The sequence below is a fragment of the Microdochium trichocladiopsis genome (genome assembly GCF_020744255.1).
Source record: "Microdochium trichocladiopsis strain MPI-CAGE-CH-0230 chromosome Unknown B0I36scaffold_13, whole genome shotgun sequence".
Classification (NCBI taxonomy): Eukaryota; Fungi; Ascomycota; class Sordariomycetes; order Xylariales; family Microdochiaceae; genus Microdochium; species Microdochium trichocladiopsis.
The window spans coordinates 971,284-982,251 of record NW_025763556.1 but is presented as its reverse complement, the minus strand read 5'-3'; the positions used below and the strand labels follow the sequence as shown (position 1 = coordinate 982,251).

The following is a 10,968-nucleotide window of genomic DNA, read 5'->3' as shown; positions in this document are numbered from 1 at the left end:
TATCGTCCGACAATATATAAGTCAATTCAACCATAACGCCTCAAATCAATTGAAACTATTCAGAATCCTCTTCTTCAGAGGCAGATACAACTTTCTGACACGTACGAGCATTATGACCGGGCTCGCTGCAGACGCCACATCGTCGCGCGCGCGTTTCGGGCCTCCTCGTACGACCACTATTCTGACTCGTTTCCGCTATTAACTGCTGCGTCACATCGATTTGAGCCTTCAAATCCTTTGCCTGATCAATCGTGAGGGACCCTCCTTTCTGTAGCTGCTTTCTTTTCGTACGACGACGGCGGCTAAGGCGGTCATTTGCATCTCGAAGTTCGGCGAGCTCTTGGCGTATAAGGTCCTGCTCGTGTACCATCATTATAACTCCTTTTTCCAGCTGCCGTAGGCTCTCAACAATGGACGACGGTGAGCTATTCTGGTGTCGTATGATGCGATTTTTAATATACTTCGTCTGCGATTCGGTCTCAATTGGGTTGTTCGGCGTCTTTGAAACCCATGGGGGTGGTAGTCCAGCAGAGGAACCAGGTGGTGTCGGCGTATGAAACTTCATATCTAGCTGCGAAATCACATAATTCGGGTCGTACGGTACTAGGCCTGTCGCTCTAAAGCCTGCCTGGATGTTTGATTTGGTCATTGCAGCGTCGTACGCCTTATAAAAGGCTGGGAGGAAGTCCTCCTTTGAAACGTGGGTTACGTGCGCCCGCATTAGACCTTCGATTTCTTTACCGTACGCCCGTTTCAGAGGTCCAAAACACCCAACATCGAGAGGCTGGAGCTTATGCGACGAATGAGCAGGCATACAGAGCGTGATAATATTCTGTTCCTTGCAGTAGAGCTCGAAATCGACGGAATGGTGGCTCTCGTGGCCGTCGAGGATAAGGAGGCGGTAAGTACCCTTCGTACGACTCTTTGTATGGAAATCAAAGTGTTTTACCCATTCTAGGCCTCTCTCGTTCGTCGTCCAACCGTTTTCTGAAAGCGCGATTACCCAGTCGGCCGGTAGAGGGCTATTCGCGGTCCAGGAGTCGAGGTGGACCTTCCCGGCGAAGATAATGTACGGCGGGATTGAATAGCCGTACGACGCGATACCCTGGATTACTGTAACCCATTCCTGATTACCTTGTTGTACGGCTCTTGGCCTCCCGCGTCGATCGGAGGTCGTAACAACAGTTTCGGCGGAGATTTTGCCCATCGCGAAGCCCGTTTCGTCGAAGTTGTAGATATCGTCATCGTGGATCCCGTATTTCGCGATTATGTTTTGTACGAGCTCAAACCACGCGCGATACGCGTCTGGATCTTCGCAGAGGACTCTCTGGTAGTCGATTCTTCGATTAAAACGCGTACGGAGCTCTGATCGTCGTCGTACGAAGGTTGAGGCCCAGTTCGTTCCGACACGCGGCGCGTCGCGTACGGCGAGGAGTCGATCCGCCATTTCTCGAACACCACTAAGTCGCGGTGGAAATGATCGCGAACCTAGGTCGGTTACGTATCGTATAATACTCTCCTCTTCGTACGAAGTCAATTTCTGGCAGGGTGGTCGGGTATCGCGTTTTTGCTGTGCGCCGCGTTTTCGGTCGCGAAGTGTCGTACGAGGGACTTTGTAGATCTGCGCAGCCTTTCGTACGCTTAATTTTGGATCGGATTGAAGCGCGTTTAGCGCTAGAATAATGTCGCCTTCATTCGATTGCTGTGGCATGATTTTTGGTGGAGGAATATGGGATTGAAGATAGCTTGTACAGAAAGATTGGGAAAGTGGGCGGGTCACCCGTGTGGGCGGGTCACCCGTGGGTTACGTTATACTGAAACATGATTCCCACCCTGCCCTCTGATTTCCATTCTCCAACGTAGCCATCGAATCAGAGGCGCGTTGCCCTTTACCGCTTCTTTTCGACCCCTACCCCAAGCTGCCAACGCCCCAACAATCACGACATGAGCTCGCACATCTGCTTCTCGACGGCCCTGTACACGGCACAGTTGCCCAGCCGTATGAGCTCGGCGCACAGCTCGTCGACCATGTTGTAGAAGACCGAGTCGCGCGGGTGCGGGCGCCGCCTGCGCTCGCCCAGGCTGCGCACGATGCCCGGGACGCAGCCTATCAGCGCGAGGTCCTCCTGCACGGTGGGACTCACGGGGTCGAGCAGGATGTGGCAGAAGATGGCGAGGACGGCGGAGATCGGGTAGAAGACGAGGACCCTGTAGAGGAGAGGGGGAAAGGGTGGTTAGCGGGTTCCGTTTTTCAGGAATCGTCGAGTGGTGGTAGGTGGTGACGGGAATAGTAGTAGCAGGTGGTCAAGTGCACTCCCTCTTTACGAGGCGTCTGGCGAGAAAAATATCAAGGTAGGATCGAGAAGAAAAAAACGTACCAAAAGGCGTAGGTAGAAGTACACTGCCACCAGTCCCGCAAGCAGCAGATAGTCATCCGGCTCGCCTGCACCGAGATGGCGAGGCTCGAGCTGATGCCCGCGCCGAGCCCCGCGGCCGCCTGTCTTTCGGCCACCGCGCCAGCATCGAGTTCTGCGTCATTGTAGTCATGCGAGTCGCGCCGCTGCCCCTGCGGCGCCGCCTGTTTCCGTGGGGAGTTGCCGGTGTTGTTGGTGATGTTATCGTTCTCGGTGACCGCGCGGCACCGGCCGCTGGCGCGGTGGACGACGCTGAGAAGGTGGTAGTAAATCAGCTTGGAGATGACTGCGTGCGGCGATTGGGCAGTCACACTGGCGACTGGGTCTAGGGATGCGATGAAGGCGGCGCTTGTCGTGTCGTGGGTGTTGTTGTTGCTGTTGTTGTTGCTGCTGTGTTCCCTGTTGTTATTGTTGTTGTTTATTTGGTTATTCTGGGGGTCGTCTCGTTGCTGCGCGTTCATGCCGTCTGATCGACCCGGCGAGTTCATCGACGATGATGGACCGGGCGATGGCGTAGACGAGTAGCCGAGCGATGTCGATCTCGGCGGGGAGGACGCAGGGGAAGCAGAGGAGTTTGTCTGGACCAGGCTGGGCCGCCAGTCCGGGGGCATCGAGAGGCGCCACTGCTCGAGCTCATCATCAAGCAGGCGGATGTCATAGAGCGTCTCGACGCCCGTCTTGTGCAGGGCGGCCTCGGAGTAGAGAATGCGGCAGATGCGAGACTTCATGAGCGACATGGCGAGCGAGGGCGGGATGAAGCGCGCATCCGACTCGGGCGGCTGGCCATCGTGGTGGTGCTCCTGAGAGCACATCTGGCGAGGGTAGGCTGTGGCCGGGAACCCGGGGATCCGGGGCGGCGTGAGGTCGCAGAACTCGTCTGAAAAAGCCGGGCCATGGCCGGTACGCAGAGACATCTCCTTGTCCATGGAGTGGGCAAGCCAGAAGAGCTGCCGGAGGTGCTTGCGGCAGTGGTGATCCTCCGTGCTGGTGCCGTCGCCTGGGGTGCCCATGGGGATGTTGGGCCGGACCGTTTGCGCGTTGAGCACGAGAAGCGAGCGGCAGGCCAGGGAGAGCAGCATGGCGCCCTGATATTCATGGCCGGACAGGACGTGGAAGGTGGTCTGGAAAAAGGCAATTTCTTGTGTGTTAGCTGGTTTAGTTCGCTCCGTCTTGGTGGGTTAGGCGAGGTGACTTACCAGCGAGAGCAGCGTGCTGCACTGGTCCACGCCAGGCTCTTGCAGCAGATACGGCAAGTAGTCGGATGCCATGAGCCCAAAGGCCTCTGCATCGAGATTTTCGGTGCCGGGAACCAGGGGGAAATCCACAGAGTCGTTCATGAGCGTGGCCATGGCGGCGAAGGCAAGCACGCTGGCCCGGGCAATCTCCCGGGCCAGGCGGCATCTCGTGGGCCCCACAGGTTCATATGTATACTCGATCATCTGCTGGAACCGCACAGGATCGACGACAGGGAAGATGGGATAGACTCCGGACGTGCAGTACGTGTGGAACAGCGCCTCGACAAGGTCGCGCGGCGGAAACGCGGTTCGCCTGGCAGCGGCGGGAGGGGAACTGGCCGCATCATCGCGACTCCTGTTGTTCCACTCGGCCTCGTAGGCACGGAGCTTGTCAAAGGAAGGGACTTGGCCGGTGGCAGCATACACCCACTCCTGGCCGACGGCAGAGAAGACGGGGAGGCAGCTGGTCGAGCTGATGGCGCCAATATGGTGGCCGGCGAGGTGGAAGCGGCCGAGATTGAAGATCTGGGCGCTGTTTTGAAAGGACCAGGCGCTGCCGGACCGGGACCCGTGGCCGTGGTCGTCGTGGTCCAGGGGCTGCTGGTGGTGACGCGGCTGCATGCCGGGCCCGGAGTTCGGAGCGAGGCCGGGGCCCCCGGAGCCGCCGTCGTGGATTGTGCCAAGGCGGCTCTGGGCCTCGTTGAGGGCAATCTCGAGGCGTTCGATGCGCCGCTTGAAGCTCGAGGTCGACGCGTAGCCCGCAGCTGACGCCATGCGCTTCTTCAGGGGCCGGTCATAGGTGCATTTCAGCCCGTGGTGGCGGCACCAGTCGCAGGCGCCCTCGTCGCCATCGCACAGGATCTGCCCCACGCCGTCGTACAGGTCAGCTAATAAGGCCCCGTGGACAATGCCAGGAAACAGTTGCCTGCAGTGTGCACTTGTTTCGGGCGTCGCTACCAGATGCGGAGGCGGCATCCGGGCAGGCACCGGCTACCGCTGCCGAGACGCCCAAACTAGACACACTCACTCACACAGAGATACCACACACACACGCACGGACAGGCAGGCAGACAGACGTACCTTTTTACGAGAGCAGCTGTCACAGGCTCGGCGCTGCTGTGTCATGTCGGCGGGGGAACTCGAACAGTGGCTGGCTGAGGCTTATTGTCGGAGTTGGTGGCAACTGGTCGGGGTTGAAGGCTATTCTGGCATACGGTGCGCGCCTCTCGGCCCCGACTCGAATCGAGAAAGCGCGGGCAGACGACGCAATGTTTATGAGAGTTGCGAGCCGACATGCCGCTGACTCAGCGGGCATCTCGAGGCCACTCTCGCCGTGGGCTTCAGGGGCTCCGCCCGCGTGCCAAGCGCCCTGGGGCCACCACTCCTATACTGCGAGAGCACCGGATCAGGGTCCATCTCGGACTGGGCGCCAATGGCAGCTCGCCGCCCATTTGCCAGAATTCTGCTGCCTGAGCGGACCGTCGAGGCCCACCGGCACGTTCCACCGGCAGGCCACTCCCTGCCGTCTTGGCAGCACATAGTCCTCTGCGGAGGGACAGTCAGCCCATCGTCATTCCTGCAGTCAGCCTCTGCCGGACTCTTTCTGCTTCCGTAACTCCCCCTATCAGAGCACCGACCCTCGCCTAACTCCACTGTCGCTATCTCCGGCACATACATCAGCCCTACCTGGGGTACCGTTACCTAAGCGGCACCTCCGAGCGTCATGCTGCCGGCATACGTGAGCTCTGGGGGCTGAGCCCAACCCGCCTGCATGGAACTTCCGATGAATCACTATCAATAGATTTAGACTCATGGAGCTGCATGTAAGACCCGGGCCTCAAGCTTCACGTCAACTATCTCCGGTCAGTGTCCAGCCACCAAGACACGCCCCCGCGCTGCAGGTGAAAGAATTATAAGAGGACACGGGACATGTTCCAAGGCCAGCTTGTCCTAGGCATCAACGTAACGCATCACGATAACGCATCATTACTCAACATAACCCATAACCATCACCACCCAACATCACTCTCTGCCGGCAAGGACTCACTCCACTGCTCCCCCACTCACCCTTTCCATCGCCTTGTCGACCCATCTTCAAGCCCAATACATATTCCAAAATGCGCAAGACAACCGTCATCCCTGCCCACCCCACCCTCACCGAGAAGAACCTGCCCGACCAGTCTGGCAAGGTCTTCCTCGTGACCGGCGGCAACTCTGGCGTTGGCAAGGCCCTCTGCGGTATCCTCTATTCGCACAACGCCAAGATTTACATTGCCACGCGCTCCCGCCAGCGCGCCGAGGAGGCCATTGCGGAGATCCGCGCCGCCTACCCGTCCTCCCGCGGCCAGCTCATCTTCCTGTCCCTGCAGCTCGACGACCTGACCACCATTGCCGCCACGGCGCGCGAGTTTCTCAGCCTCGAGAGCCGGCTCGACGTGCTGTGGGCCAATGCCGGCGTCATGCAGCCGCCCCAGGGGAGCCAGTCGAAGCAGGGGTATGAGCTGCAGCTCGGCACCAACGTGCTGGGTCACTTCCTGCTGACGGAGCTGCTCAAGCCCGTGCTGGTGCGTACCGCGCAGACCCCCGGGGTGCCGCTCGGGTCCGTGAGGGTCGTCATTGTCGCTAGCGCCGCCGCGGACGAGGCGCCTAAGCCGGCAATCCAGTTCGACAACATGGACTACCACCGGCCCGAGCCCGTCGAAACCCAGTACCGCCGCAGCAAGGCCGGCCAGACGCTGCATGCCCTCGAAGCGGCGCGGAGGTGGGAGAAGGATGGAGTGCTTGTCGTGGTAAGTTGACTCTTTTTCACTAGCGATTTCTCTCTCGCTCTCTCAATGCTCTGAATTAGACACGGACGGCTGCTAACGAGTCATTCTATTTGTGTAGGCAATGCACCCGGGGTTCTTGGTCACCAACTTGCAGCAAAACTTTACGCCCTTCATGGGCGCATTCTTTGTAAGTCACCGGCTTTCCTTTTCCTTCGTGGCAGTTGAGCTCTCGATATCAGCGCCCGTATACTGACCCCCGTTGCCCTCGCCAGAAATGTATCGCCTCCGATGCCATCAAGGGCGCGTACACCGAGCTCTTTGCCGGGCTAGACAAGTCAATCACAATGCAGCACAAGGGCTGTTGGAGTAAGTCTTCGACCCCACGGTTTCCCCTCCTTTCTTTCTCTCCTTCTCTAGCCTCGAAATGTCTCTCGAGGCAAATCATTGGCCCACGCTTGCTGGCGACCATATGTGTGCTGACTCGACATGCCTCATGTGTTTGTAGTCGCCCCGTATGGCAAGATCGAAGCGGCGCGCAAGGACCTCCAGGACCCAGAGCTCGCCCACCAGTACTGGGCGTGGATGGAGGAACAGGTTCAGCCGTACCGATGAATGTGCTGCTTTGTTGTGCCAAATTTGTTGCTAGTCTGACAGGTCGGGGCAAGGTGGTGTGGTATGAGTCATTGTCCCGCGTTGTTTGTGCAGTTTCCCGGACCGAACCTTGTACTGGTAGTATCAGGACGTGTAATAGAAAGATTTTTTCAAGATTGAACTTTAGGCAGCCATGAAAACTTTTGATTAGACCCAGCGACGGCATATCTTGGTAGTGTTGCTGTGCTGTGGAGTAGAGCCGACGTTCCGCCCAGGAACCATGCGGTCAGCAGCCAACAGCCCCCACCACCCTGGCCGGCAGTAGCCAGCCGCGGTCTGCAGGGATGAGACCATGTCCCGAGCAGGACTGCCGAGATGGTTTGCTAAGGCGAGTCGTGGGATTGGACGCCCGCAAGCGCCTCCGGTGCAACCATCCTGCCGCCAGTCCCCAGACCTTTTGCCCCGTTTCATGCTAGGCCCTTTTGGCCCCATTGGTTGCCGCAGATACGATCTCCGAACACTTCAATTATCACCAGATAACCCATGATGAAATCAAGGGGATTAACCGCTACAATTGGCATCTCATGGCGGGACTTTGTCGTTGTCGACTCTGGCCTCTGAGGCCATCGACCCTGAGTCCCTCCCAGCCCGACAGAAGTCCCCGTTCTTCTCACGTCTCAATGCCCACAGTCGGCCACATTATCTACGGCCTCTACATCAACGAGATGCACGTTCCAGTCAGATTGGCACAAACAACAATTCTAGAATCCTCAGCCCTCATCCGGCCAGGGGGTGACTTGGCGCAGAAACAGCCAGCTCGTCCTAAGGATGGCATGTGACATGCCACCTCATCCCTCGCGGGCCGCTCAGGCGGAGAATTGCTTCCCAATTCGGCCGCCCAACACGCGCACACACCTCGCCAAGAATCCCCCCCGCGGACCGCTCGAACCACCCGCTGCAACACAGACGCACCATGTCCAAACGCTGACGCCCTGCCGTTTCTGGTATTCACAGCCTCAGCCCGCGTGAGAGGGCGCTGACACATGCTCGCATGCGCGTGTGTCGAATAGTAGACGCAGAGTGGTTACCTGAGGGTCGAGGGGAAGGGGGGGGCTTCCTCCCTGCCATGGCACAAGCAGGCAGGCCCTGTAAGGCTGTCTACATGCTCTGGGATCCTGCACCCGCGCGCGAGTGGAACCCAGGACTGCATAATTCCGCTCTCACAAAATCCCTGGTGGGGTAATTCAGGATTACAGTCCTTGGACGTTCCTTGGATATCGAGATTGACAGGCATCCCCAAAACGGGCCAATTACGCGCCGCAAGCATACCCTATTCAGGTGTGGGGGAGGTTCAAAGATGACGTGGGATGCAGCACCCGCTTGCCAGCGACAGTGAGCTTACCATTCTGTGGAGGATCGCCACGTGGGGGGAGGCATTGATCAATGTGCATGTTTTCAGCTCTTTTACGAGTTGCCGTAAGTGGCTTAGGGTAGTTTGTCAGCACGCCGTGACTTGAGCTGATATGTCTCCGAGAGGTCTTGTGGCGTTCATCTGCTGGTCTATGTTTTGACGAGAATAGTACAGAGTCGGGACGATTCCAATCGTACCCCTACCCCCCGGTCTATACTTTGAGCAAGTGTGAAAATCTTGTCGAGTGTCAAAGGTAATGTAACGACATGTCGAGGCACCGGGCATTGCAAGCTCCCATGGCTTCCCCCATTCCCGTCCTCCCTGCCCTCCAATTCTTCTCAGACAAAAGACGATGTCCCGTTGCCCAACTCTGTAGACGGGCTCACACCGCCTTGACGATATCCCCCTCGTCCAGCGCCTCCGCGATCCGCACCGGCGTCTCAGAGAACCGCCTAGGAGACACATTGTTCTCAAACAGCACATCAATCTCCGCGGCCGGCCGGCCTTTGGTCTCGGGGACAAAGAAGAACGCAAACACTGCCCCGAGCAGGCACCCGCCGGCCCAGAAGAAGCCCGTCTTGGCGCCCCAGTTCCACGCCGACTTGTTGAGCTGGTACGGCGTGAGGGACCCCCCCGCGATGGCCATGACCGAGTAGCACCACCGGGCCAGCACGACCGACTTGGAGCGCAGCAGCGTCGACGGGATCTCGGTGCACAGCGTGTTGGTCAGCGTGCCCATGGAGCAGTTGTACAGGAAGCTCGAGGCGATCAGGAGCGCGCCGATGGCCCATGAGTAAGACATGTTGGTGTTTGTCGGGGGGGGGCTTGGGGCACACCCAGGCCGCCGATCAGGATCATGATGACAAACATCATGACGAGTGAGTAGAGGTAGATCGGGCGGCGGCCCCAGATGGGGATTAATATCCACTAGATCTCAATGTTTAACATGGTTGTGGTACGGAGAAACCGGGGGGAGAAAGGCAGCCAGGCTAAAGGAGATAGAGACGTGACCTACAGTGCAGAGACCTCCAGTGAGAGCAAGCGCATTGTTGACAATGGTCATGTTGAACGACATGGATGTCGGGAGACCAGCCTGCTGGAGGAAATATGTCGAGTTGGAGCGCAGATTGTTGCCGCTGAGGACCTGCACGCAGTAGATGCCAATCACAATGAGTGTGCGGCGCAGGTTGGCGCCCTTGAAGCACGCTGCGTAGGATGTCTGGGCGAGGACTGCGCGCTCGTGCTCGGTCGTGGCGAGCATGAGGGCTACCTGTTTGTCCAGGTTGAAGGCCACAGCCTTGTGGGTGCTCTGACCGGATGCATCATCCCTGCTCGTGTTGGTCGTGAGCCGCTCGAGCACGCCGCGTGCGTCAGCTAGGCGGCCCTTGCGGACGAGCCACCATGGTGACTCGGGAGCAAAACATAGAAGTGGGATGAGAATTGCAGGCCAGAGCCATCTGTTACTTGTCAGAGCTTGCGGCCAGGGAACCAATGCACTTAATTAAATGGATCCTGAGTGATGGAGTAAGACTGACTGGATTGCAAAAGTAATGCGCCAGGAGAGATCGCCTTGTATGGCAAGAGTACCGCGAAGGACACCTGAGCCGACCAGCTTGCCAATGGCCTGGACGATGCTTTGTTCAGTACGGTTCTAGCCATAATGACAGCGACGAGTTCTTTCTTACCCAGAACATATTGACGTAGGTTGTCAAGTATGGTCGAAGCACAGCGGGAGCCACCTCTTGGGCGTAAATGATTGGAGTCGTCTGCAGCATACCGAGTGGAATGCCTAAGCACGCATGAAAAGACAAATCAGTAAAAATGCTCTGGTTTCCTTGGAGACCCTGGCACTGGCGCCAGGCCCCAGATATGGACTTGCGAGACACTCACCAAAGAGGACAATGCCCGCAAGAAGTACTGGCAGGCTTGGTGCGAAGAACTGCATGAAAATCAGGCACGTGATGACTGCCAGACTACCGATTGCCGTGCGGTGGAAACCAAACCGCTCGCTGCAGTAACCGCCGAGCAGAAGACCAATAAGCTGGCCGCAAGACGAGCCGTTACCTAGCCCAGCCTGCCACTGGGCAGGGATCTCGTACGTATCTGTGGCCGCTGAGATGAGGACGCCAAACTGCTTGCGGAACGCTGGCTGGCCGTACAGGTTGCCGAGCAGAAAAGTATCGTAGCCTTCCATGACGATGCACGTCGACATGGCAAGGCTCCAGAAGATGGCCTTGGGGCAGACACGCAGACCCTCGCGCAGGGTCATCTGCTTCTCCTCGACCGCGGCTTCCTGCGCATCGGTTAGGATGACGGCAGCCTCACGCGGTTGGGGAGCATCGGAGACATGGGAGGCCACCATGGCCACGTCGTCCTTATCTGCCGTGGCCGTGGTCATGTCTGGGCCGGTGCTGGAAGATGTGATTTCCGGGACTGGCATCGGCGGGCTGGTGATAGTTGTGCTGGTTGGTCGTGCTGAGGCTGGCGGTGCTGGCTGGCTATTTCCGAGTGAAAGGGCATGTCGCGAGATACTCTATATATACCGATCG

The 10,968-nt window shown here is 58.1% G+C and overlaps 3 protein-coding genes across 3 annotated transcripts; 1 reads left to right on the top strand and 2 right to left on the bottom strand.

The window, feature by feature from the left end:
- Positions 1-1,560: 1,560 nt before the first annotated feature.
- On the bottom strand, positions 1,561-4,868 carry B0I36DRAFT_389324 (uncharacterized protein). The gene is made up of 4 exons (XM_046161314.1): positions 4,730-4,868; positions 3,611-4,510; positions 2,379-3,535; positions 1,561-2,208 (listed from the first exon to the last, which is right to left on the bottom strand). Exons 1-4 carry the CDS (start codon positions 4,772-4,774, stop codon positions 1,938-1,940), a joined length of 2,373 nt encoding a protein of 790 aa, XP_046005389.1. The 5' UTR covers positions 4,775-4,868; the 3' UTR covers positions 1,561-1,937.
- A 421-nt stretch (positions 4,869-5,289) lies between these two features.
- Positions 5,290-7,246, top strand: B0I36DRAFT_338693 (short-chain dehydrogenase). The gene is made up of 4 exons (XM_046155800.1): positions 5,290-6,438; positions 6,536-6,604; positions 6,690-6,783; positions 6,923-7,246. Exons 1-4 carry the CDS (start codon positions 5,767-5,769, stop codon positions 7,027-7,029), a joined length of 942 nt encoding a protein of 313 aa, XP_046005388.1. The 5' UTR covers positions 5,290-5,766; the 3' UTR covers positions 7,030-7,246.
- A 1,104-nt stretch (positions 7,247-8,350) lies between these two features.
- B0I36DRAFT_398044 (general substrate transporter) lies at positions 8,351-10,781 on the bottom strand (the record flags this gene model as incomplete). Its single annotated transcript, XM_046161602.1, has 6 exons — positions 8,351-9,243; positions 9,288-9,346; positions 9,435-9,876; positions 9,955-10,043; positions 10,105-10,208; positions 10,310-10,781. The coding sequence occupies 6 exons, from the start codon at positions 10,779-10,781 to the stop codon at positions 8,802-8,804; spliced, it is 1,608 nt and encodes a 535-aa protein (XP_046005387.1). The 3' UTR covers positions 8,351-8,801.
- Positions 10,782-10,968: the final 187 nt, after the last annotated feature.

Bases quoted from the DNA above. Each gene is read 5' to 3' on its own strand.
- B0I36DRAFT_338693 (XM_046155800.1), top strand. From the start codon at position 5,767: ATGCGCAAGACAACCGTCATCCCTGCCCACCCCACCCTCACCGAGAAG. The intron at 6,605-6,689 runs GTAAGTCACCGG...TGCCCTCGCCAG, and splicing joins CCTTCATGGGCGCATTCTTT to AAATGTATCGCCTCCGATGC. The intron at 6,784-6,922 runs GTAAGTCTTCGA...ATGTGTTTGTAG, and splicing joins GCAGCACAAGGGCTGTTGGA to TCGCCCCGTATGGCAAGATC.
- B0I36DRAFT_389324 (XM_046161314.1), bottom strand. From the start codon at position 4,774: ATGACACAGCAGCGCCGAGCCTGTGACAGCTGCTCTCGTAAAAAG. The intron at 4,511-4,729 runs GTACGTCTGTCT...GGCGTGGGGCAG, and splicing joins ACAGCTGCTCTCGTAAAAAG to ATCCTGTGCGATGGCGACGA. The intron at 3,536-3,610 runs GTAAGTCACCTC...GCCTTTTTCCAG, and splicing joins GCAGCACGCTGCTCTCGCTG to ACCACCTTCCACGTCCTGTC.